Source organism: Saimiri boliviensis, chromosome 1, assembly GCF_048565385.1.
Source record: "Saimiri boliviensis isolate mSaiBol1 chromosome 1, mSaiBol1.pri, whole genome shotgun sequence".
In the NCBI taxonomy this organism is placed as follows: Eukaryota; Metazoa; Chordata; class Mammalia; order Primates; family Cebidae; genus Saimiri; species Saimiri boliviensis.
Window position 1 is genome coordinate 63331664 of NC_133449.1, and position 27740 is coordinate 63359403.

A 27740-nucleotide genomic window follows, 5' to 3' on the forward strand; every position below is an offset into this window, starting at 1 on the left:
GCTATTCTGTGTTTTTTTTATTGCATTTTAGGTTTTGGGGTACATGTGAAGAACATGCAAGATTGTTGCATAGGTATGCACATGGCAGTGTGATTTGCTGCCTTCCTCTCCATCACCTATATCTGGCATTTCTCCCCATGCTATCTCTCCCCAAATCCCCAGCCCCCACTGTCCCTCCCCTATTTCCCCCCAACAGACCCCAGTGTGTGATGCTCCCCTCCCTGTGTCCATGTGTTCTCACTGTTCAACACTCACCTATGAGTGAGAACATGTGGTGTTTGATTTTCTGTTCTTGTGTCAGTTTGCTGAGAATGATGGTTTCCAGGTGCATCCATGTCCCTACAAAGGACACGAACTCATCGTTTTTTACGGCTGCATAGTATTCCATGGTGTATATGTGCCACATTTTCCCTGTCCAGTCTATCATCAATGGGCTTTTGTTGGTTCCAGGTCTTTGCTATTGTAAACAATGCTGCAATGAACATTCGTGTTCATGTGTCCTTATAGTAAAACGATTTATAATCCTTTGGATGTATACCCAGTAATGGGATTGCTGGGTCAAATGGAATTTCTGTGTCTAGGTCCTTAAGGAATCACCACACTGTCTTCCACAATGGTTGAACTAATTTACACTCCCACCAACAGTGTAAAAGTGTTCCTATTTCTCCACATCCTCTCCAGCATCTGTTGCCTCCAGATTTTTTAATGATTGCCATTCTAACTGGTATGAGATGGTATCTCAATGTAGTTTTGATTTGTATTTCTCTAATGACCAGTGATGATGAGTATTTTTTCATATGCTTGTTGGCCTCATGTATGTCTTCTTTTGTAAAGTGTCTGTTCATATCCTTCGCCCACTTTTGAATGGGCTTGTTTGTTTTTTTCTTGTAAATCTGTTTTAGTTCTTTGTAGATTCTGGATATTAGCCCTTTGTCAGATGGATAGATTGCAAAAATTTTTTCCCATTCTGTTGGTTGTTCTATTTATTTTACCAAAAAGATTGCCAGATTTTACTTTAGAACTTCCTGAAAGCTCTTTAGTGGGCCTTGAGCTAATAAAATCTATCTTTTACCACTAAACCAAAAAAAAATAAAAGTATTCTAAAGATTTTCATTGATATAATAATACAAGAAAAAAATTAGAGTATGAAATAATACAAGAAAAGGAAATTAGAGTATGAAATGAGAAAAGAGAAGATTAAATTGTTATTTGTCGATTATTTGATTATGTATCCATTAAAAAAAGTTAACGTGGCCGGGCGCGGTGGCTCAAGCCTGTAATCCCAGCACTTTGGGAGGCCGAGGCGGGTGGATCACAAGGTCAAGAGATCGAGACCATCCTGGTCAACATGGTGAAACCCCGTCTCTACTAAAAATACAAAAAAAATAGCTGGGCATGGTGGTGCGTGCCTGTAATCCCAGCTACTCAGGAGGCTGAGGCAGGAGAATTGCCTGAACCCAGGAGGCGGAGGTTGCGGTGAGCCGAGATCGCGCCATTGCACTCCAGCCTGGGTAACAAGAGCGAAACTCCGTCTCAAAAAAAAAAAAAAAAAAAAAGTTAGCGCAGCTATTTATACCCTAAGAGCAACAAGTTAAAAGTTATAATGGAAGAAAATTTTTAATCACAATAACCAAAATGATCAAATACAAATGAAATTAACAATAAATATGCAAGATTTATATGAATACTACTGATATATTAAAATAATGCTGTACATCATAAATATATAGTTTTGTCAATTAAAAAATTGTTTAATACTATTGAGAATCACAAAAAGAGACTTGAGCAAATAAAAAGTCATTAGTTCTTAGGAAGACTCAGATGTCAATTATCCCTAATGTGCAAATGTAATGCAATTCCCAAAAAATATTAAATTTCCAATAGTAGAACTAGACATTCTGATAATAAAGTTCAAATTTTAAGGAAGGCAGCAAATCACACTGCTATGTGTGTACCTATGCAACAATCTTGCATGTTCTTCACATGTACCCCAAATCCTAAAATGCAATAAAATAAATAAAAAATAATAAAATAAAATAAAAAATAAAATAAATTTAAAAAAAAATAATATTCAGGGACTATTGCTATCAGATATTAAACAGATATTCAAGTGATGTGATACTGGAGATTGAAAAGACAGGCTGTAATGGAATACAATTTAAAGTTCATTTAAAAAATACATGTGGGAACTTATTATATAATAAAGATAGCATTTAAATGAGTTGGAAAAAGATTATTAATAAGTGTTTGGATCAACTGGATAGCCATATGGGAAAAATAAAGCTAGATCCATACTCATAGCATATACCAGCATAGATTCCTGATAGAGCAAAATATAAAAATAAGCTATACAAGTACTAGAACAGATTGTATCAGTTCGAGTACAGTCAGGAAACAAACCACACAGTGATTTAAACAAAGAAAGTTTGTGTAAAAAGTTTGAATACAGGCTGGGCATGGTGGCTCATGCCTGTAATACTAACACTTTGGGAGGCCAAGGTGGGAGGATTGCTTGAGGCCAGGTGTTCATGACCAGCCTGAGCAACATAGTGAGACCTCATCTCCACAAAAAATTTAAAAATAAAAAATTAGCCAGACATGGTGGCCTGCACCTGTAATCCTGGCTACTCAGGTGGCTGAGAAGAGAGGATCCCTTAAGCCTAGTGCCATGAACTATGATTGCATCACTACTGCAGTCTAGCCTGGGTGGCAGAGCAACATCCTGTCTCAAAAACAAAACAAAACAAAACTGAAATAAATCTTAACATATTAAAGTATGATAATAAATTACCTATAAGATATAAGGGAATTTATATGGTACCTTAGGGATAAGGAAGAAATCCTAAGGAAGGTCAAACTTGCAAAAGGGACTCCCTTCCTGAGGCTGGTGTTCACACCTAATTGCAGAATGTGTATTTGTAACCCACTGGATAACAGAGAAGTTCACTGGTTTGTCAAGGCTGAAGTTGGTCTACAGTTACTGGGAAAGCAGGAAGTTACTCTCCAGTGATAGATGAGCTACAGCGGTGGTTGGGTGTACAGGCATGCAGGCAGGATGCCTGGAATGTGTATTATCCATGTTGGAAGGGCAGTGCCATTGAGATGGCCATAGGAGACAAACTTCTCACGGGGAAGGACAAGTGAGCAGAGGAAATTAGGCATTAGTACACTCTCACCTCCACTCACTGGGTAACAGTTTTTTCCAAAACTTTATCTATAAAAAGTTGAAATTGGCAGAGAGATCGGTGCTAAAATGCAGAGAAGTTTTTTCCTAACTCAAATGACATACTAAATGTGATTTTTTTTAAAGGTATAAGAGACACAAGTTCCATGAATATTTCTCATTCACTGGTAACTAATCCATAGTGTTCATCTCACTGTGAACTGAAATCTCAATATTACCAGACATTCTGAGGAATAAGGAACTAGACTAAGACTTGCATAGTGCCCAAGACCGATGTCTTGTACTGACGCAATTAACAAAGGAGCTGCCCTAGATGACATTTTATGAAGAGCATTTGTTCTGATACATTCTTGGAACAAACCAAAAGACACCCCCAAGCAACAAGCTCTCAACCTCATAATGTAAAAAGGTTGTGACCAGGAAACTCCCCGAGATACGTCCTTATTTATTTTACTATATTTCTAGAGATTTATGGAAAACGTGAAAAATAAGAAAATTATTCCTGAGTTTGGCAATCTTCCCTGTCTTGCAGTTTGTGTGGCAAACACTCACTTTCACTTCCTTGTTCAGTTAAGTTTGTTTTCTGTTTCAGTCCCAACCTAATAGTGGGAATATTAACCTTGACAAGGATGACATTCATTTAAATGAGAATGAACCCTCCTAGATAATGTAATATAAATTAAATGTAGAAAGAATATCTCAAAAGGAGAAATAGTGTCAATGTTCAGTTCTTTAAGGCTTTCTTTGAAGAAAGCAATGCCAAGGACTTGAAAGATGAGAGGAACAAAGGGAGTAAAAGGTGTTTAGAAAAAAAAAATTCTCTAATCTACATTGCAACATGCAGAGGCAAGGTTGAGGCTGCATCATAGGTGGAGAGCATTAAATGAAGCCATGCCCAAGCAACCTGCTGAAGAGTGCTCCACCTAACACCATGTGCTCTGCTGGGAATGTTGAGTGCATTCATTCATTGGAGAATGTGACTACCATGTAAACTGGGAGTTGAGAAATCAGAGTTCAAGTGTGCCTTAACTCAGTGGAGCCTGGGGATATTGCAATGCAAAGAAAAGAGAAGCAGAGACCAGAGTGCAGTTTTCCCAGAACAGTCCAAGTGGCCTGTGAGCAAGATAATATTACTGGGTTCTCCTGCCTGGTACAGTTTTATCTTTTGCTCATGAGGGAAGTACAGAGTTGGTACAAATAGGTGGATAGTTACTATTCAGGCCTTTTGAGTGAAGATGTTCAGCCACAATTTGACTGACAAAATTATTGCCTACACCAGCTCAGCCATGTAAGGAAACAATGGTTTCTAGGGATTTTTTTGTTGCTTCTAAAGCCAGTCAGTGCCTTGAGAATCACTTCCATGGCAACATGTCGTCCAAACAGCTTCTCCTTCAAATCCAGCTTGAGGGCTCCAGGAGCCAGCACCAGAGTAGAGAAACACACCTTAAAAACACACCAGAAAAGCAGCATTTTCCCAGCTGGCAAAGTGAGAGGCACATATTAACAAGTGATCCACGAGGTCAAGAGATCGAGAACGTCCTGGTCAACATGGTGAAACCTCATCTCTACTAAAAATACAAAAAATTAGCTGGGCATGGTGGCACGTGCCTGTAATCCCAGCTACTCAGGAGGCTGAGGCAGGAGAATTGCCTGAACCCAGGAGGCAGAGGTTGCGGTGAGCCGAGATCGCGCCATTGCACTCCAGCCTGGGTAACAAGAGCGAAACTCCAACTCAAAAAAATAAAAATAAAAATAAAATAAAATAAAATAAAAAAGCCGGGTGCAGTGGCTCAAGCCTGTAATCCCAGCACTTTGGGAGGCCGAGGCAGGTGGATCACGAGGTCAAGAGATCAAGACCATCCTGGTCAACATGGTGAAACCCTGTCTCTACTAAAAATACAAAAAATTAGCTGGGCATGGTGGCACGTGCCTGTAATCCCAGCTACTCAGGAGGCTGAGGCAGGAGAATTGCCTGAACCCAGGAGGCGGAGGTTACGGTGAGCCGAGATCGCGCCATTGCACTCCAGCCTGGGTAACAAGAGTGAAACTCCGTCTCAATAAATAAATAAATAAATAAATAAATAAATAAATAAATAAAAATACCAAGGTAAGGCTTAAAATTTTTAGTACATATTCTCGAATTGGAGTTAAGTTACATTTCTTTTAAAGACTTTTGGGTATCTGGTCAAGAGAAAACAATGTTTTTCTCTGTTTATAATGATGCAATAAATTCAATACATGTTGGCCACCAAATAAATTAATTAAATAGGAATAAAAATTGATACTGAATGTTGTATAATTTGAGCCAGAATTATTTTTTTTATTCACACAAACCAAGCTAATTGGAAGAGCCCAGCCCGTCCATGCCATTAAGAGGAACATTTCCAATTAAAGCTATGCTTAATGCCAATAATTATTTCTCAAAATTGGTATATACATGTTGTTTTGATAAATTGTATATGAATGATAATTCTAATAATAACTCAATCTAGAGTATCCCTTAAAGCCTATGGTCATAGGAAATTTAGAACTCTTGCAAAATATAGCTATTTTTGATTCAGAGAAGTATAATAGGATGATCAATAAAAGATTGCCAGGCATAAAAAATTCTTTTACATTATGATAAAACTCTCAGGGAAAGTGAAATGGAAATATGAGTTTAGGGAGAAAAAAAAGGAACAATCTAAATTTTTCTATCTGTTGGGAAAAAAAGAGCTTGTTCATGTACTTTTAACATTGGTAATGGTGAGTATCAAATCACCATGGCGTTTAGATTCAATCGGACTATGTTTGAAGAGTGATATAGTTTTATTTTTAAATGTTGATATTTAAAATATGCTGGAAGTTACATCCTTAGCAACCACTTATAAAGGAGGAATTTTAAAATCTAGATGTTCACTTAAAAATGCATAGTTTCTTAGATTCTTTCAGGGGATACATGAGAAGAAATGCTTAAAGCCTGCTAGACTACACCTGTGGTATGATTTCTTCTCATTTCTTCCTTGGACAGTTTTCTTATTTTCCTATCTAGATTACAAGTTTTCTTTGTATAAGAATTATATCCAGTTTATTGTGTTTTCCCCCAAAGACTTGGGGAGAGAAGAATGTAAGCAACTGTGGAGCTGAGCCAGGAAGGTAAGGAACTTAAGTTCCTTCCTAAGGAACTTAAGCAGTATTTTTATTTTGGCAAGATTACAGCTCATGCTCATGGATTTTATGTGCATTGCAGATATCACTTAGTTCTGCTCTTGGGTCAGGAAGGTGTCCCCATCCCAAATATAATTCTTCCCTACCCTCCATCTGCTATTGATGCATGGATTCCCTTCAAATGGTGTCACATATCTTCAGTCCACATTTATCAAAATGCATATAGCCTTAAGACAAGTAACATAGGCCTCGTATCAGATTAAATTAGTTGATTCCTAAGAGCAAGTTTTTATGAAGGAAGATGAGAAAAACCAAAAGGTGGCTGTCTGGGGTTAGCATGTTGGCTCCTTAAGCTGACTACAGACTAAGCCAAGTATCTCTACTGAAGTTATCCTGAAGAGTGTATTAGGATTGTATGAATTCTGAAGTGATCAACCACATCAAAATTCTTACTTCTGGGAAAACATCATTTTTAAATAGAGAAACTTTTGATGCCTAGACTGATTAATAAATGAAGATAATGTCTAAGGTGAACCCTGCCTGGCCTCCAGTTTGCAGGTCACCCCAAAGTAAAACAAAGCAGTCAAACACTAGACTTCCCTTTATGTGAGTGAATGAATTAAAACTTCCTTTCATGTTTCTGGTAACCCTACAAAATCAAAACCCTTATGGCTGCAAATTTTCCTTCCACTGGTATAGGGAAGACTTTGGTGCAGTGCCTAGAACACAATAGGCATTCAGTAGATGTTGGTCAGGTAAGCAAATTTTCAGGAAGGGAAGGAACTTCTGAGGAATTATTTATAATGAATTTAGACTGCCAATTCATCTAAAACCTGGTCCCTAAAGACTTGTGTCTTTGGTTCATTTTTCTCTGCAGCAAGTGAAAGGGAACTTTGCTAGGTTGCAGGCCTGCATCTCAGAGCTCCGCATGTTACAGAGAGAAGGTTGTTTCAGATCACAAGGCACTTCTCTGCGACTGGCAGTAGAAGATGGGCTCCAGCAATTTAAACAATACAGCAGACATGTGACCACAAGTGAAGCTCTTGCTTATACTTCCCTGGAGGTAAGTGATGCTGGCCTTTAGGACTCCATCCTTACATTGTTCTATCTTTCATTCACACTGGATGTAATATTCAAGGCTAGATTTTCAGCTCCTTGCAGGCAAAGGACATATTTCTCTTCTTCCTATAACCTGTACAGTTCTTAATATAGAGATAGGTATAGAGAAGAGCTCTAAAAATATAGACTGGGCCAGGCGCGGTGGCTCAAGCCTGTAATCCCAGCACTTTGGGAGGCTGAGGTGGGTAGATCACGAGGTCAAAAAATCGAGACCATCCTAGTCAACATGGTGAAACCCCATCTCTATTAAAAATACAAAAAATTAGCTGGTCATGGTGGCGCATGCCTGTAATCCCAGCTACTCAGGAAGCTGAGGCAGGAGAATTGCCTGAACCCAGGAGGCGGAGGTTGCGGTGAGCCAAGATCACGCCATTGCACTCCAGCCTGGGTAACAAGAGCGAAACTTCGTCTCAAAAAAAAAAAAAAAAAAAAAAAAACCATATATATATATGTAGAGAGAGAGAGAGAGAGAGAGAGAGAGACTGAAGTGAATTATAAGGAAAAACAAATCAAAATAAAATCTTAATATGCCATCTGCCTCTGGATTTTTGGAACTTGTAAAGCCAGCGTTAAACTGCCTACATTGGTGGCTGTATTTATATTTACCTTGGTACTCTTAGGAATTTACAATTCTTCTTAACCAAATCTTGGCATCAAATTGAGTATATTTTCTTGAGATTAGCAAGCATGCAAATGTGAGAGTGCCAGACTGAGCCAGTCTTAAAAATATAAATAAGGCATGGCTGGATACTTCATTGGGTACATGAGTGAGTGTGAGTTAAGACAGTTTTGGTCTCTTGTAACCTCAGGGATCAAACAAAAAATAATTGTGTGAGATTTCTGGTTTCCAATTCTTCATGTACAAAGCTTGGAAGTTGCCACTCCATCCTAACAACTAGTAAAAAGTTTAACAAACTAAAAAAACAGCAATATTTTTTAGATCCCTGAGAAGTAAGGTCACAGGGCAAAACTGTTGCCTTCAAAATGGGAGAGACAACCAGGCAGACACAGAGAATCACAACACACTGGAACAGAAACCTCCACAGGAGCCAGTGCTAGAGTAGGAAATTGTCATTGACATTGCTGCAGGCTAGGTGTGGACAAGTCTGAAATTCTAGGAGAGGATGAGCATTGTGGCTCACACTGCAATCTCAGCACTTTGAGAGGCCAAGGCAGGAAAATCATCTTGAGGCCAGGAGTTCAAGAGCAGCTTGGGCAACAGCCAGACTCCATCTCCACAAAAAATAAAGATTAGCCAGGCTTGGTGGTATGTACCCATAGTCCTAGCTACTTGAGAGGTTGGGGCAGGAAGATGGCTTGAGCCCAGGAATTCAAAGTTGCAGTGAGCTATGATCCTGCCACTCCACACTTTGGTGAGTTTTACCTCCAAGAGCTTAACCAGGTCCTCGTAGTAAATATCAGGGGAATATTCCCTCATGCCTCTGATAGAGAGAGGGAAAAATGAACCATTTTGAAATACACCAGAGCACGCTGTTCTTAATGGGTATAATGAAACTACTTTAACAGGTAATTACTCAGGAGAAACTAGTTAAACAGAACCTAACCCCTAACCTGCTGGAATTTTATCAGAGTCTAAATCAGGCATCCCCAAACTACCACCCACGGGCCGCATGCAGCCCCCTGAGGCCATTTATCCAGCCCCCTGCTGCACTTCAGGAAGGGGCACCTCTTTCACTGGTGGTCAGTGAGGGGAGCACAGTATGTGGCGGCCCTCCAACGGTCTGAGGGACAGTGAACTGGCCCCCTGTGTAAAAAGTTTGGGGGCACCTGGTCTAAATGAACTGGGAGAATGAAAGCACCAAACTCCAGCCAGCTGTATCCTTCAATGTAGCTGAAAGGAAATACTCAACTTCAGCCCACTCTAGCCATCCTGTCCTACCTAAGTGGGGAGAGAAAAAAACTGAGGAACATTTGTAAAGTTTACAGTCCAGAGGCATAGATTCACTAAAAGACTGAGACCTAATCATACTTCCCCTCCCACTTACCACACATTACTAAAGGCTTATAGCAGTTGCTTTTATCTGGAACATCATGTACAACTATAAAAAGCATACTAAAAGACAAAAAACACAGTTTGAAGAGACAGAGCAAGCATTAGAACTAGACATGGCAGAGACATTGGAATTCTCAGACTGCAGAATTTAAAGCAACTATGATTAATATGCTAAGGGCTCTAATGGAGAAAGTAGCCAGAATGAAAGAACATATGGACAATGTAAGCAGAGAGATGGAAATCCTAAGAAAGAATTAAAAATAGGTGCTAGAGATCAAAAACATTGTAATAGATATGAAGAATGTCTTTGATGGGCCTATTAGTAAACTTGTCTTTGGGCTTGAGGACATATCAATAGAATGTCAATATCAATATCAATATCAATATCAATAGACAATCAAAGAATCTTTGGGCTTGAGGACATATCAATAGAAACTTTCAAATCTGTAAAACCAAAGATTAAAAAAAAACTGGAAAAAAAAACCCAGAACAGAATATTCAAGAACTGTGGGACAACTACAAAAGGTATGACTTACATGTAATGGACATACCAGAAGGAAAAGAAAAAAGAAACAGAAGAAACACTTGAACAATAACAACTGAGAATTTCTTAAATTCAAGTCAGACAGCAAACCACAGATCCAGGAAGCTCAGAGAACATTATTAAACCACATGCTCCTGAACAACCAATGGGTCAATGGAGAAATTAAAAACGAAGTTTAAAATCTTCTTGAGTCAAATGAAAATGGGTACACAATATACCAAAACCTATGAGATATAGCAAAAGAGAGAAGTTTATAGCAATAAATGCCTGCATCAAAAAAGAAGAAAGAACTCAAATAAACAACCTAACATTGCACCTCAAGGAACTAGAAGAACAAGAATATACTAAACTCAAAATTAATAGATGGAAAAAAAAATAGTAATGATCAAAATAAAAATAAAAGAAATAAAAACTAAAAAAAAAATAAATAAAGACTAAAAAGTACAACACTTTGGGAGGCTAAGGCAGGAGGATCGATTGAGGCCAGGAGTTTAAAACCAGCCTGGGCAACATAATGAGACCCCCATCTCTACAAAAATATTTTTTTAATTACCCAGGTGTGGTGTGCACACCTGTAGTCCTAGCTACTTGAGAGGCCAAGGTGGGAAGATTGCTTGAGCCCAGAATTTTGAGGCTGCAGTGAGCTATGATCACACTACTGCATTCCAGCCTGTGTGACAGAGCAAGACCTTGTCTCTTAAACAAACAAAAACATAAAAGTTTAATTTCAAAAGAACTGTTTTTTATTGTTGTTGATGTTTTGTTTTGTTTTGTTTTGTTTTTTGAGACACAGTTTCACTCTTGTTGCCCAGGCTGGAGTATAATGGCACCATCTTGGCTCACCACAACCTCTTCCTCCCAGGTTCAAGCAGTTCTCCTGCCTCAGCTTCCTGAGTAGCTGGGATTACAGGCATGCACCACCACACTCAGCTAATTTTGTATTATTAGTCGAGATGGAGTTTCTCCATGTTAGTCAAGCTGGTCTCAAACTAAAAAGAACTATTTTTTTTGAAAAGATAAAAAAAATCACAAACTTTTAGCTAGACTAAGAAAAAAAGAGTGATAAATAAATCAGAGATTAAAAAGGAGACATTACAACTGATACCACAAAAATACAAAGGATTATTATAGACTATTATGAAGAAGTATATACCAACAAATTAGAAAACATAAAAGAAATGGATAAATTTCTGTACATATACAATCTGCTAAAATTGGATCATGAAAAAATAGAAAGCCTAAACCAACCAACAGTAAGTAATGACAGTAAGTACTTGTAATGAGACTGAATCAGTAATAAAAAGTCTTCCGTTGAAGAAAATCTCCAGACCTGATAGATTCACTGCTGAATTCTACCAAGCATTTAAAGAAGAACTAATACCAATTCTTCTCAACTACCCTAAAAAATTGAAGTGGAGAGAATGCTTCCAGACTCATTCTACAAGGCCAGCATTACCTTGATACCAAAACCAGACAAGGGCACAACAACAAAAAAGAAAACTATAGGCCAATATCTCTGATGAACATAGATGCAAAAACCCTTAACAAAATATTTGCAAACCAAATCCAACAACACATCAAAAAGATCATTTACCATAATCAAGAAGAATTTGTCCCAGGGATGCAGGATGGTTCAACATATGCAAACTGATAAACATGACACATCACATTAACAGAATGAAGGACATAAACCATATGATCATCTCCATGGATGCAGAAAAAGCATTCAATAAAATTCAATATCATTGTGTTGAGGTACACTCTTTCTGTCCCTATTTTGTTGAGAGTTTAAACTTAATGTAATGTTTAAACTCTCAAGAAAATAGAGACAGAGTGTACCTCAGCACAATGAAGAACATGTATGACAAACCCACGGCTAACTCACATTGAATAAAGAAAAGTTGAAAGCTTTTCCTCTAAAATCTGGAAAAAGTCCGGGTGCAGTAGCTCATGCCTGTAATCCCAGCACTTTGGGAGGCTGAGGCAAGAGAATCACTTGAAGTAAGGAGTTCAAGACTAGCCTGGACAACATAGTGAGACCCTGCCACTACAAAAAAAATACCTTTTAGAAAAACTAGCTGAGAGTGGTGGTGTATGCTTGTAGTTCCAACTACCTGGAAGGCTAAGGCAAGAGGATCCCTTGAGCCCTGAGCCCAGGAGTTCAAGATTGCAGTAAGCTATGATCATACCACTGTATTCCAGCCTGAGCAACAGAGTGAGACCCTGACTCTTAAACTTAGACATACAATCTCACGCCAGTTAGAATGGTGATCATTAAAAAATCTGGAGACAACAGATGCGGAAGAGGATGTGGAGAAATAAGAACACTTTTACACTGTTGGTGGGAGTGTAAATTAGTTCAGCCATTGTGGAAGACAGTGTGGCTGTTCCTCAAGGATATAGAAATAGAAATTCCATTTGACCCAGCAATCCCATTACTGGGTATATACCCAAAGGATTATAAATTGTTCTATTATAAAGACACATGCACATGTATGTTCATTGCAACATTGTTTACAATAACAAAGACCTGGAACCAACCCAATTGCCCATCTATGATAGACTGGACAAGAAAAATGTAACACATATACACTATGGAATATGATGCAGCCATATAAAAGGTGAGTTCATGTCCTTTGTAGGGACATGGATGAACCTGGAAACCATCATTCTCAACAAACTGACACCAGAACAGAAAATCAAACACCACATGTTCTAACTCATAGGCGGGCATTGAACAATCAGAACACATGGACACAGGGAGGGGAGCATCACACAGTGGAGTATTAGGGGAGGGACAGCAGGGGGTAGGGAGGTTGGGGAGAGATAACATGGGGAGAAATGCCAGATACAGGTGACGGGGGGATGGAGGCAGCAAACCACCTTGCCATGTATGTACCTGTGCAACAATCCTGCATGATCTGCACATGTACCTCAGAACCTAAAGTACAGTAAAAATAAATAAATAATATAAGGGAAACAATTCATGAGTTGGTCTGGGCAAGAATTTTTTTTTATAAGATCTCAAAAGCACAGGCAACAACAGCAAAAATAGACAAATGGAATTTCATCAAACCAAAAAGCTTTCGCACACCAAAGGAAACAATCAAAAGAATGAAGTGGACCAGGTGCAGTGGCTTATCCTGTAATTCCAGCATTTTGGAAGGCCATGGCAGCAGGATCACTTGAGTCTAAGAGTTCCAGAACAGCCAGATCAACATATTGAGACCCCTATCTATCCAAAAATACACACACACACACACACACACACACACACACACACACACACACAAATGAGCCAGGCATGGTAGCATGCATCTGTGGTCTCAGCTACTTGAGAGGCTGAGGCAGGAGGCTCACTTGAGCCTGGGAAGTCAAGGCTTTAGTGAGCCATGGTTGCACCACTGTACTCCAACCTGAATAACAAAGTGAGACCCTGTCTCAAAAAAAAAAAAAAATAGGTGAAGTAACAACCTACGGAATAAAAGGAAATATTTGTAAACTATGCAACTGACAAGGGATTAATATTCAGAATATATAGGGAACTCAAACAACTCAGTAGGGAAAAAAATGAATAATCTGAAAGAGCTGAATAAACATTTCTCAAAAGAAGACAAATGGCCACAGGTAGGTGAAAAAAATGCTCAACATCACTAATCAGAGAAATGCAAATCAAACCCACAATAAAATATAATCTCACCCTCATTAGAATGGCTACTATGAAAAAGATAAAAAATAAATAATTTTGGTGAGGAGGTGGAGAAGGGGGATCCTCCTCCTTACATTGTTGGTAAGAATGCAAATTAGTACAGCCACTATGGAGAACAATATGAAGGTTTCTCAAAAAATTAAAAACAGAACTACCATATAATCCCAACAATCCCACTACTGGGTATATATCCAAAGGAAAGGAAATCAGTATGTTGCAGAGATATCTACTCTCCCAGGTTTATTACAGCACTGTGTACAATAGCCAAGATATGAAATCTAACTGTCAATAGATAAATGGATTTTTGAAATGTGGTATTTATACACAATGTAATACCATTCTTTTATAAAAAGGAATAAAAGCCTGTTGTTTGTGACAACATGGATGAGTCTAGAGAACACTATATTAAGTAAAATAAGCCAGGCATAGAAGGACAAGTACTGCATGATCTCACTCATTTGTGGAATCCAAAAACGTTGATCTCATAGAAGTAGAGGGTTGAATAGTGGTCATCAGAGGCTGAGGAGAGTAGAGGGGAAGGGTGGATGAGGACAGGTTGGCCAATGGTGCAAAGTGACACTTAGGTAGGAGGAATAAGTTCCGGTTTTCTATTGTACAATAACATGACTATAGTTAACAATAATGTATATTTCAAAATAGTTAGAAGAGAGGATTTTGAATGTTTTCATCACAAAGAAATGAGAAGTGTTTGAGGTGATAGATATGTGAATTACCCTGATTTGATCATTATACAATGTATACATGTATCAAAACATCACACCATACCCAGAAATGTGTACAATTATTATGTGTCAATTAAAAACAAAATAAAACTTTAAAAAATGGGCCAAAGACCTTTTCAGACACCTCATCAAAGAACATATACAAATGGTAAACAAACACGAAGAGATACTCCACATCATATGACGTCAGGGAAATGCAAATTAAAACAATGAAATACTGTCACAGATCTATTAAAATGGCTAAATTCGAGAACACTGTCAACACCAAATGCTGGTGAGGTTGTGGAGCAACAGGAACTCTCAATCATTGCTGATGAGAATGTAGAATGGCACAGCCACTTTGAAAGACAGTTTGATGGTTTCTTATAAAACTAAACATATATTTACCATATAATCCAGAAATCATGCTTCTTGGTATTTACCCGAAGGAGTTGAAAACCCATCCACACAAAAACTCACACATGGGTATTTATGGCAGCTTTATTCATAATTGCCAAAATTTGGAAGCAACCAAGCTATTCTTCAGTAGATGAATGGATAAATAAACTGATTCGTCCAGACAATGGAATATTATTCAGCACTAAAAAGAAATGAGCTATCAAGCCACAAAAAGATATGGAGGAAGCTTAACTGCATATCACTAAGTTAAAGAAGCCCATCTGAAGACGCTACATATATATCCTGAACTATATGACATTCAGGAAAAGGCAAAACTATGGAGACTTAAAAAGATTAATGGTTGCCGGAGGTTGAGGAGAAAGAGGAATGAATAGACAGAGCAGAGAGGATTCTTAGGGTGGTGAAAACGCTCCATATAATATTTATTATACTGATGGGTGCATGTCATTATGCATTTGTCTAGACTTATAGAATGTACTACACCAAAAGTCAACCCTAATGTAATCTGTGGACTTTGGGTGATTATGATGTGTCAATACAGGTTCCTCAATTGCATTGACTTTGGTGGAAGATACTGTTAATGAGAGAGGCCATGTATATGTGGGAGCAAATATGGGCTATCTCTGTACCTTCCTTTCAATTTTGCTGTGAACATAAAGCTGCTCTAAACAAAAAAGTATTTTAAAATAATAATAATAGTGAATAACAGTGCTTTCATCTACATCCCTCTTCATGGATCAAACATATCTAAGTACAAATGAGAATTACATATATTTAATGATTACCTTCCAGAGTTTAAAAGTTCAAGAAGAAACTGCTAATAAAAACATATAGTTGCCAGGCGCAGTGGCTCACACCTGTAATCCCAGCACTCTGGGAATCTGAGGCAGGCAGATCATGAGGTCAGGAGTTCAAGACCAGCCTGATCAACATGGTGAAACCCCATCTCTACTAAAAATGCAAAAAAAAAAAAAAATTAGCCTGCCATGATGGTGCGCACCTGTAATCCCAGCTATTCAGGATGCTGAAGCAGGAAAATCACTTGAACCCAGGAGGCAGAGGTTGCAGTGAGCCGAGATCATGCCACTGTACTCCAACCTGGGTGACAGAGCAAGAATCCATCTAAAATAAATAAATAAATACACACACACACACACACACACACACACACACACACACACACACACAGTGTTATATATATATATATATATATAATGTTTATTCAGGTAGAATAAAACATGCAAATTATATACAGACTCCTGAATATCCCTTCAGACGAGATACATTGGTCAAGGTAAGTACATTTTAGAGTCAAAAGAACAAAAGAAATACCTCTAGTGGATCCAGCAAGGAGATAAATCAGTCTGAAAATGTGATATGGAAGCATCACTGAGAAAAAGGAGCATATAGGCTCTTTAATATTTGGTATACATTTAGTGTGTAAAATTTAAGAATCTTATTTCCTTTGTTACCTTGTAAAATCTAAGTATTTTGAGCCATGAGGTGCTGCCAGTGGCTCAAGCAGTCTTAAAAGACTAAAACACATGTATGGCTTCACCAGTCACTCTCTGGGGTCAGCTCAGCCAGATTGGAAAGGTCCTGTGATAACCTGGCCTTCCAGAATCTGTCAAATAAAATTTAATTTTAAGTTACAGCCAAATCCTCTTTGTACTAGCCACAGTAACCACCACCACAGACCTATGCTGTATTTATCCTCCAGGTAGGAACTGTTATGTTCCTCACTCTGTACATGAGAGAGAATAGACACATTGATTCTTGGATTTATTTTCAGATTACTATTCTGACTTCTCAGCCTGGAAAAGAGGTGGTCAGACAATTGGAGGAAGGATTGAAAGATACAGACTTAGTCAGAGTCAGGAGGCTTCAGGTCGTTGAGATCACAAAGGGAATCCTAGAGCACACAGCCTCAGCGTCTCCTGCTGAGGATCTCAGCAATGATGGTAAGAATTTTAATGAGTAGTCTTTTACAAGTCAGAAAGACATTTTCCATGGTCTTTTTGTGTTTAAAGAAGCCATGGTCTTTGTGTGTGTGTGTGTGTGTGTGTGTGTGTGTGTGTGTGTGTGTGTTGTGTGTGTATTATATATATTATATATTTTTTATTTTAATATATTAATACTCAATACTCTTTAATAATACTCTTAATATTTTAATTAACACTTTTATAGATACATACATATACATACACAACTAATTTTCTGAAACGTTTGTTCATGTGTGTTGGACAGCTGTGTCAGTGTTTATATATCAGACTTGTTTTTTAATGGCTACCTGGTTTTTTATTGTGTGGTTTTACCATAATTTATTTGTTTAGTCACTAATGTACAATTTGGTTTCTTACATTTTGCTATTTATAGCCAGTGCTATATGAGCAGACTCATATGTAGGGCTGGCTTCATGGGCTAATGACCAGGGGAGTCACATAGGGTCCTAAGTACAGAAAGGCCCCCATGCTTGAGATTAAATGCCCTGTGGTTTCTGTCTTAAAATTCTTAATAATTTTATCTTTGACTTTGTGTGGTTTGATGGAATAGTGGAGCATACACCAGGAGCTTTGAGCCTTGGCTCACACATGCTTCCTTCCCACCACTCCATAGTGGAGACCTCACTCATGTGCCAGCTCATCAGCCATCCATGACCACTGCTGGCCTCTGTTCCCCCTGCTGGGCAGAGGCCTGGACACCTGGGTCAAGGTCCAGTACACATTCCTTTTGTGCTGAGTTGCCTAGGCATCTGTGAGGGTCTGCACTTTCTTGGCGAGTATCTGGTGCCTGAGGAAGTGTGACATTAATAGCAAACTTTTTAAAACCATGTCATGGCAAAAAAGATGAATAAGTTCTAGATATCTGCTATACAACATTATACCTAGAGTTAACAATACTGTACTACTATACATGTAAAAATTTGTTAAAAGGGTAGATCTCGTGTTAAATGTTGTTGCCACAATTAAAAAACAACATGTACACATGTGCACATGTGCACACACATAAACGCACAAACATACACACCATGAAATCTTAAGAAAGAGATCACAGAAAAAAAGAAAAGGAAAAAGTTTTAAATTTTTGTACTTTCATGGCACTTTTTTCCTGCTTTTTGACCAGAGAGCTCTGCATTTTCATTTTGCTCTGAGCCCATAAATTATATTGCCTTCTCTGCTTATGTGTATAACTGTGCATTTGTGCAGACATTTTCTGTGGAATAAATTTCTAGAAATAAAGTTACTAGGAGGTAAAACAATATATGCATTTTTGACAGTTATTGTCAAAAAACTCTCCAAAAAGATCATACCAATTCATAATTTCACCAATAATAAGACTGTCACCAATAGTAAATAATAATTTCCTGCTAGGAATTATCCTTGTTTGTTCTTTATCTTTGCTAATCCAATGGGGGAAAAATGTCTAGTTTTGAAATTAGACTTTTGGCTGGGCACAATGGCTCACACCTGTAATCCCAACACTTTGGGAGGCCCAAGCAGGAAGATCACTTGAGCCTAAGAGTTCGAGACCAGCCTGGGAAACAGTGAGATCTCATCTCTAGAAAAAAAATTTTTTTTAATTAGCTGGGTGTGGTTGTGCATGCCTATAGTTTAAGCTACTTGTGAGGCTGAGTCGGGAGGATTGCGTGAGCCCATGCAGATCGAGACCCTGTCTGAAAGAAAAGAAAAGAAAGAAAGAGAGAAAGAAGGAATGAAAGAAGGAAGGAAAGAGAGAATGAGAGAGAGAAAGGGGGAGGGAGGGAGGAAGGAAGGAGAGGAAGGAAGAAAGGAAGAAGGAAGGAAGGAAGGTTAGACAGACTTTTATTCTTTTTTTTCTTTTTTTTTTTTTTGAGACAAAGTCTCGCTCCTGTCACCCAGGTTGGAGTGGTGCAATGGCATGATCTCGGCTCACTGCAACCTCTGCCTCCTGGGTTCAAGTGATTCTCCTGCCTCTGCCTCCTGAGTAGCTGGGATTACAGGCTAGCATCTCTGCGCCCAGCTACCTTTTGTATTTTTACTAGAGACGGGGTTTCACCATGTTGGCCAGGCTGGTCTGGAACTGACCTGAGGTGATCCACCTGCCTCATCCTCCCAGAGTGCTGGGATTATAGGCGTGAGCCACCATGCACGGCCAGACCTTTTTTTTTTCCTGCCTCCGAGGTTCAAGCAACTCTCCTGCATCAGCCTCCTGAGTAGCTGAGATTACAGGTGCCTGCCACCATACCCAGCTAATTTTTTTATTTTTTAGTGGAGATAGGGTTTCAGCATGTTGGCCAGGCTAGTCTTGAACTCGTGACCTCAGGTGATCCACCTGCCTCGGCCTCCCAAAGTGCTGGGATTACAGGTGTGAGCCTCCACACCCGGCCCAGACTTTTATTCTTGAATTACCTCCTAGGATTTCTTTGGAGACAAAGTGTGAAGCAGTACTATGTCATGGTTTTTCCCCTTGTTCCAGTCACTAGGTTTACCTTAATGACAGTTTCCTTAATATTTACATACTGAAAAATATTCATGTTTATTATAAACAAATTTAAAAAGCAAATAAGCAGAAATAAGTAAATTTAAGTTACCCACAATCCTACACTTCCAAGAAGAAGAAGTATTCAAACTGTGTCTTAGAGCAGGGGTCCCCAACCCCCGGGCCATGAACTAGTACCATCTGTGGCCCATTAGGAACTGGGTCACACAGCAGGAGGGAAGGGAAGGGTGGTGGTGAGTGAGCATTACTGCCTGAGCTCCGCCTCCTGTCAGATCAGCTATGGCATTAGATTTTCATAGTAGAGCAAACCCTATTATGAACTGTGCATATGAGGGATCTAGATTGTGCACTCCTTATATGAGAATCTACTTAATCCCTGATGATGAGAGGTGGAACAGTTTCAACCGGAAACCTTTCCACCCACCCATCTGTGGGAAAATTGTCTTCCATGAAACCAGCCCGAGGTGCCAGAAAGGTTGGGGATCACTGTCTTGGAGGACAGGTAGGAAGTAGCTAAGCAGAGGAAGAGGAAAAGGGCCACTCAAAAAGGAGACCCAGAGACATGAGAAGCAAGATATGCCCAACTTTTGAGAAGTGCCTATGGTTCCCTACATCAGAGCATGTCAGGCAGAGGTGTGAGTGAGGCACAAAGGTAGGCAAGGGTTAGATGAAAACAGCCATCTATGCCATGCTAAAACATTTGGATTTCAATTTAAGGTAGTGAAAATTTATGAAAATATTTTAGTCAGGAAGTCAAGTGGAGATCTCCAAATTATGGAGTTCAAGGGTTTTTGGACCAGTTTTAATTCATCCAACACTCAAGTAACAGTTCACCCCCCTGCAGTCCTTTCGAACTGTATTGGCCTTTTCCACAGTTGTGCACACATGGAAGTACCCACTGTTCTGATACCACTGATCTCTTTCTGGTCCTGTGCAGATGACTTCACTCCACTCTTCCTCCCCTTCCCATCTTGTCTCCCTCTAATTAGGTAGGAGAGAGGGTTGATAACTAAGGGTGTGGTTCCTGTCAGATTCTGACACATGTGGATGCTTCCACCATCATGCAGCCACTGATACTGTTCTGGCAGGGGAGGCAAGGCAACCAACCATAGCTGTGTGATTCATGAGCTCTCATTTACTTACTGTGTGCCCTCCTGTCTCTTCACTGACTGTCCTTTCTACCTCCATCCCTGTGCTCATAGCAGTCTTTTCCTCTGAATTCCCTCTTCTTCCCTCTGAATTTCTTCCTCTATTCTCTTCCAGCCAAATCCTATTCATTCTTTAAATCCTAATTCAGGTTCAGTACTATGTATTGATTTTCTTTTTCTTAGAACAACCACATCACTGGTGGTCTCTAGTACACAATTTAGCACTTAATTAAATAGCATGTAGAATTTTTCAATATTGCTTGATTATGCAATAATTGTGTCTTCTTGCCTAAACTGTAAACCACGTGATATCTTTTCCCTCTGCATTAAACTGTAAGCACTGTGGGATTAGAAACTTGTCTTACTCATTTCTGTGTCTTGGTATATATCCTACATTATCAGCACTTATTTGTTGAGTGAATCAATGACTTTGATACCCCTGGAGGCTAGTCTTGGTCTGCCCAGCATCGTCTATATCCCCTTTCTCCGATAACACCTCCAACTTCCTGGTCACAGAATGGGTCATGACCCAGGCTGAGGCAATGATAGTTCCCCAGGCCACCAGTCAGAGCCCTTCTCATTGGGCTTTCAGAATGAATCTGAGAGATGAGCTCTTTTTCTTTCTCTTTGGCCAGTGACAGATCAGGCATGTACTGTGTTCTTTTCTGCCTTCTGTGACTGTCCCCAGAAAGAACTTATGTCTCCAATGGCATAGAGGTTAGAGTACTCTAAGGCTGTCTGATGCCTTTCTTTAGAATAGTTAGTGGCTAGCATTGTATGGAAGAGCTTTTAAACGCAGGAAAGCAGCTTTCTACTTGTGTCAGTGCTGATGACTCTTCCAGTAACTTCCCATTTGCTTCTGAATAATGCATCCTCCCATAAATTGCTTGTAATTCCTCTTTGTGGGTTAAGCGTATATGACTCATTGCTCAGAATCTACCTAGTTTGCCTGTGCTTTCCTCATAATTAATTATTTTATTCCTTTAGTGTTTTGCCTTATCTTGGTGTTATTATCCAGACATTAGCAACAGCAGCTTCTCTCATTCTCAGAAAGATGGGTGCTCCAAAACTAGATTGCCCAGGTCTAAATTCCAGTTTTCATCACTTTCTAGCTGTGCAACTTTAAGCAAGGTATTTAGCCTCACTAAGCCTTAGTTATTAATTCCTACCCCATGTAGTAGTTGTGGGAATTAAATGAGATCATGTAAGTTCTCCATAAAAGTTAGCTATATTTATTATTAATATTTTTGAAAAGTTTTGTATATGGATGGTTTGGTATATTTCTGAGATTTGTTTTTAATGGCCAAGTCTCAAGTGGACTGCCACCTGGAACTAAGACTGTGTCTTCTATATCTTTCTATCACTAACACTTATCACTCTACCTGACACACAATAGATTCTCAATAAATGTTTCTTGACAAAACAAATGATTGGGGGAAAAAATGATTTGTGAGTGGTGGGGTCAGCCTCTGTGACATCAATTGAAATAGTTAGGGATATATCCCAAACAGCCATAGCTTCCATCCATAACTCATGAATATCACGAATTGATTCAAACACTTCTTAAACCTAGTCATAATTCTTTTACTTGATAGCCATGATCATCAATTAAATAAAAATTATCTATACTCCACTTTTCAGAGAGAAATAAGTCAAAAGCGAATGTTGCTATTGTAGATTCATTTATAAAATAACTATGAGAATACGTCCTTCAATCTAAATTCTGCCTACTTTAGTATTGTTCTGCACAGTGAGAACTAATTATCACAAAAATGACCTGGAGACCCTGCAAGTCCAGCATCACCAAAAAAGAATGAATTTAGCAATTAAGAAAGTAGACTCACATTTTAGAAACTTCCTTAACAGGATCTAATATAAAATGGTTAACTTTAAATTACTTTCACATTAGTTAAGGTTTTCTATAAATTTTAACCATATCGCCTATTATATATTTTCTTCTAACTGTATAAATGGGACTTCTTTTAATTTGTTCCTGGTATTTTTCATTTTATTCTTTTTTTTTTTTGAGACAGAGTTTCGCTCTTGTTACCCAGGCTGGAGTGCAATGGCGCGATCTCGGCTCACCGCAACCTACGTCTCCTGGGTTCAGGCAATTCTCCTGCCTCAGCCTCCTGAGTAGCTGGGATTACAGGCATGCGCCACCATGCCTAGCTAATTTTTTTGTATTTTTAGTAGAGACGGGGTTTCACCATGTTGACCAGGATGGTCTCAATCTCTTGACCTCGTGATCCACCCGCCTCGGCCTCCCAAAGTGCTGGGATTACAGGCTTGAGCCACCGCGCCCGGCCCATTTTATTCTTTAGTTTTAAATTTTGCTGAAAAATCCCATCCAGTGCTGTTTGTAGTAGCTTTTGCCTGGCTGTTTTTAAATTTTTTATTATGCATTATACAAATGTAAACATTATAGAAGCATAATAGAGACAATTCAAAATGACCCAAAATTTCAGCCTCCAGAGATAACTACCATCAACAGTGTAGGACACATTCTACTGAACTGTCCTCCTTACACATGCATGTATACTGATATATATGTAACATATTATTATTATTGATATTATTTTCTTTGACAAAAAATGAGACTATATTATACCAACTGCTCTGCATTTTTTTCATTTAGCTATTTATCTAGGATTTTTTCCACATTAGCACATAGAACTCTAACCCATTCCTTTCATAGCTATGAAGTATTCCAATGAATGAATTAATCATAATTTATTTAAATATCCTTTCAGATTTTTACATTTTACTCTAGAACTGTGTAACCTTGAACAAGTTAATTTAACTCTTTATTCCACAAATTTCTCATTTATAAAATTGGGCTTTATAAAATAGCTTATTTTATAAAGTTCATTTGTAAATCATAACTACCTCATGAGGTTTTTGTAAAAACTTGCATGGAAAGTACTTATAACAGTACCTGGCACAAACAAATAAATGTCACCTACTGATATTAATAGTAGTAAAAGTCCTTCTTATATTTGCCTTTTACTGAGAAAATTTCAACCTCTAATAATTTATATTTTATTGATAAGAAGCTGACTGTATTTTTTGTTTAAAATCACTCATCTCACCATCCCACTGCACTTTTATTTTTGCACGGTAGGGCTCAGTCCCTCACTCATGTTTATGTTGCATAGTTATAATTCATGTATATAATTTTTTATTTTAATGTAACATAATATGATAAAACTTTTTCCATAGTTCTCATAGCCTTTCTTTTCCGTTCGTTCTCTATTTTGTTCCTCTTTCCTCTTTTCGTCTTAAAGGAAAACTAGGAAGTATTGGTTCAAGAAATAGAGATAAAAAGAGAGACACTTCTCACAGGGAAAGCCAGATGCTTTCTTTGTCCTGAAATGCCCTCTTTATGTATAAGCCAACCCTACAACCCTAGAGCAGATCCCTAATGTTGGATCTTGATCATAAATTCAGAATAGAGGAAAATCTGCCAATTCTAGCAGCCAAAGTTAATCCCATAAAAGAGCCATAAATCGTGGGAATAATGCTGCTAGCTTATTTTGTTTTTAAATATTCTGAGCCTTGAGGAAAAGACATGTGAACTAAAGCCACAGTCTCTTAATACTCTAACATTTGTTTTTAGATCATAGCAATAGCAACATTTTATTGAATACTTCCTGTTCAAATACTATCTGTTCTAAATAGTTTCCACATATTATTTAATCCTTGTTTATCTAGATGAAAAAACTAAGGCATATTTTCTTGTTCATAATAACTTTTCCAAGGTTTTTCAGTTAAGAGATAGAAAAGGACTCACATCCAAGCAGTCTGGCTCCAATGCTCCCATGCTTAACTCTTCTCTATACTGCTTCAGTTGAAATAAGTAATAGAATTCAACAGTTCAGGACCAGGTATGATGGTTCATACCTGTAATCTTAGCACTTTGAGAGGCTGAGGTGGAAGGATAGCTTGAGGACTGAAGTTTGAGACTAGCCTGGGCAATATAACAAAATCCTCTCTCTACAAAAAAAGTTTAGGCAGGCTGAGGAGGAAGGATCCCTTGAGCCCAGGAGTTTAAAGTTATAGTGAGCTATGATCGCATCAGTGCACTCCAGCCTGGGTGAGAGCAAAACATCATCTCTTTAAAAAACAAAAAATCCTATCAGAGTTTTTAGATGAACTTGACAAGCTGATTCATATATGTGAGTATGTATGTGTATTATATATTATATATAGAGAGATATATATTCTAGAATATATATATATTCTATATATTAGAAGTAAAGATATATATTAAGGCTAGGGGTTTGCCTTACCAAATGTTTAGATGGTTTATAAAGCTATTATAATTAAGATAGTGTCATATTTACAGAGGAATAGACAAATTGTCCAAACTAGAACAGATTAGAGAAGCCTGGAAACAGCCACATGAAAACTTGATATGTGGCTTGGCTGACATGGCAGAGCAATGTGAAAAGGATAGATTTAGCCATTAAGTCATATTGAAACTTTCAATATTCCATATGGGAAAAAATATTCCTAACCTCACACCATTTATAATAATGTTTTTAGATGGATTAAAGACTTCCATGTGAAAAGTAAAGTGTAAAACTTAAAAAAAAAGTATACGAGAAATTTTTCATGACAAAGGTTGGGGAAGAGGAAGAGGAATAAGTGTTTCCTAAATGAGACATAAATTTTGCTAATCATAAAATAAAAGATTTTTGACGGAGTCTCTGTCACCCAGGCTGGAGTGCAGTGGCATGATCTCGGCTCACTGCCTGAGTTCAAGCGATTCTCATGCCCCAGCCTCCCAAGTAGCTGGGATTACAGGTGCACATCACCACACTCGGCTAATTTTTTGTATTTTTAATAGAGACAGGGTTTCACCATGTTGGCCAGGTTGGTCTCAAACTCCTGAAACCAGGTGATCCGCCCACTTCAGCCTACCAAAGTGCTAGGATTACAGGCGTGAGCCATTGCGCCCAGCCCATAAAATAAAAGATTGATAAGTATAACTACTTTAAAATTAAAAATTTCTGTTCATCAAAATATACATGAAAATGGCTGCATATGATGGCTCATGCCTATAATCCCAGCACTTTGGGAGGCAAAAGCAGGAGGATCACTTGAGCCCAGGAGTTTGAGATCAGCCTGAGCAATATAGTAAGACCTTGTCTCTACAAAAAATAGACAAAATTAGCCTGGCATGGTAGCATGCACCTGTAGTCACAGCTACACAAGAGGCTGAGGAAGGGAGGACCACTTGAACCCAGGAGGTTAAAGCTCCAATGAGTCAAGATCATACCCACACCACTGCACTCTAGCCTGGGTGACAGAGCAAGACTGTCTCAAAAAAAAAGTTGACATACAGAATAAATATTTCGAGGAATGTTTGCAAAGTGAAATATCATACATTTTTGAAAATGAATGGACCACAGCTATACATAACAATGTAAATGAATCTTTTCAATATTGAGAAAAAAGCAGATAGAGGAGTATGCTATATGATACTTATTTATAAAGCTCAAAACTAAAATTACAAAGTGTTAAAGTAACAAAACTATTTTTTTTCTTTTTTGGAGATGGAGTCTTGCTCTATTGCCCAGACTGTAGTGCAATGGCGCGATCTCAACTTACCACAACCTCTGCCTCCCAGGTTCAAGCCATTCTCCTGCTTCAGCCTCCCAAGTAGCTGGGATTACAAATACACACCCTGACTCCTGGCTAACTTTTGTGTTGTGAGTAGAGACAGGTTTTCACTATGTTAGGCAGGCTGTTCTTGAACTCCTGACTTCAAGTGATCCATCTGCCTCGGCCTCCCAAAGTGCTGGGATTTCAGGTGTGAGCCACCACATCTGGCCACAAAGCTACTTTTTTTTTTTTTTTGAAAAGTACAAAGGGAATTTTTTTTTTATTGTACTTTAGGTTCTGGGGTACATGTGCAGATCATGTAGGATTGTTGCATAGGTACATTACAATACTACTGTTAAAAGAAATGATAAAAATAAAAGTCAGTGTGACAAGATTTCTTCTGGAGAAGCTTAGGGAAAAGCATGCAGATATCTCAGGAGTACTGATGATGTTCTACACCTGAAGTTAAATAAAGGATTCATGAGTGTTCATTTTTGTTGCTATGCTTCATAGCTTACATTTTTATGGCATGTATTCATGTATTATTTGCTTACAATAAAAGTTTTATAATAGCTTTTTGAAGAATGACAAAGTAATAAATATGCTAAAACTAAAATGGCCACTGAGATCAATAACTCTGGCATCCAGAGGGCATCTATGCAGGTTGACAGCAGTCTGCACTCATTGGGTATGTAAGTCATTCAGCCAGTTACAAATCAACCTAATGATGCTGTCAACTAGTCTATATCTCTCAGTCATACACAAGGGTATCAGGTTCCCTTTCTAAGTGCTCACAAACCATCTGTTTAATATTTCCTCCTAGACTTTGTCAGGGATCAATGTCAAGCTCTTTTAGGAAGGCATTTTCTCCATATGTGTTCTCAGGAAACACCAAATGTTAACAACCCAAACACAGAAGATAAAGAATGCCAGAAAGAAAAGGCTGGGAGGGGAGCCTCTTCTATGCTTCAGTGCAATTATCAAAACAGATACTGATTTTTCCCCTTTCAGTGTCTTAGAAAATGGACCAGAAAACACAACTGTTCATTGTGTCTGTCTTTGATAACTGCATTAAAGTCATTTCCCTCTGGCATTAAGACTAAATTAGAACCACTGTTGTATTTATTACCTAAAGATTTTTAACACAGAGAGACATTTGTTTATTCATTAATAGAAACCATGGTCTCAGAAAAATAGTAAATTGTTCTCTTTAAAACTTGAGTTAAATAATTTTTTTTGTTCAGCAGAAAATCTAAAATTATTTTAAAATTTGGCTTTTTAAAATTTTTCCTTTCCTTCCTTTATTGAGGAATAATTTATATACCATAAATTGCATCCATTCAAAGTATACAATTCAGTGAATTTTGACCAATGTATATGCCCACAAATCATCATCACAATCAAGATACAGAACATTTCCCTCATCCTCAAAAAAGATTTATCTTGCCCCTTTACACTGCATCCATCCCTTCAGCCCCAGGTAAGGGGCTGCTTTTTGTCTGTAGATTAGTCTGTATTTTGTGTAAGTGGAATCCTACAGTACACAAGCCTTTTGCATTTAGATTTTTTTAATTCAGATTTTGAGATTCATCCATGTTGTTTATGTCAGTAGTGAGTTTTCTTTTTATTGCTGAGTCGTGGTAT

The 27740-nt window shown here is 38.3% G+C and overlaps 1 protein-coding gene across 1 annotated transcript in view; it reads left to right on the forward strand.

Moving 5' to 3' along the window:
* The window catches only part of M1AP (meiosis 1 associated protein), an 82279-nt gene that overhangs the window by 15023 nt on the left and 39516 nt on the right, over nucleotides 1–27740 (forward strand). The window contains exons 2-3 of the mRNA XM_003922568.4: nucleotides 7209–7394; nucleotides 16652–16820. Coding sequence (XP_003922617.1) covers nucleotides 7209–7394; nucleotides 16652–16820 — 355 coding nt within the window. The remainder of the gene's footprint in view (nucleotides 1–7208; nucleotides 7395–16651; nucleotides 16821–27740) is intronic.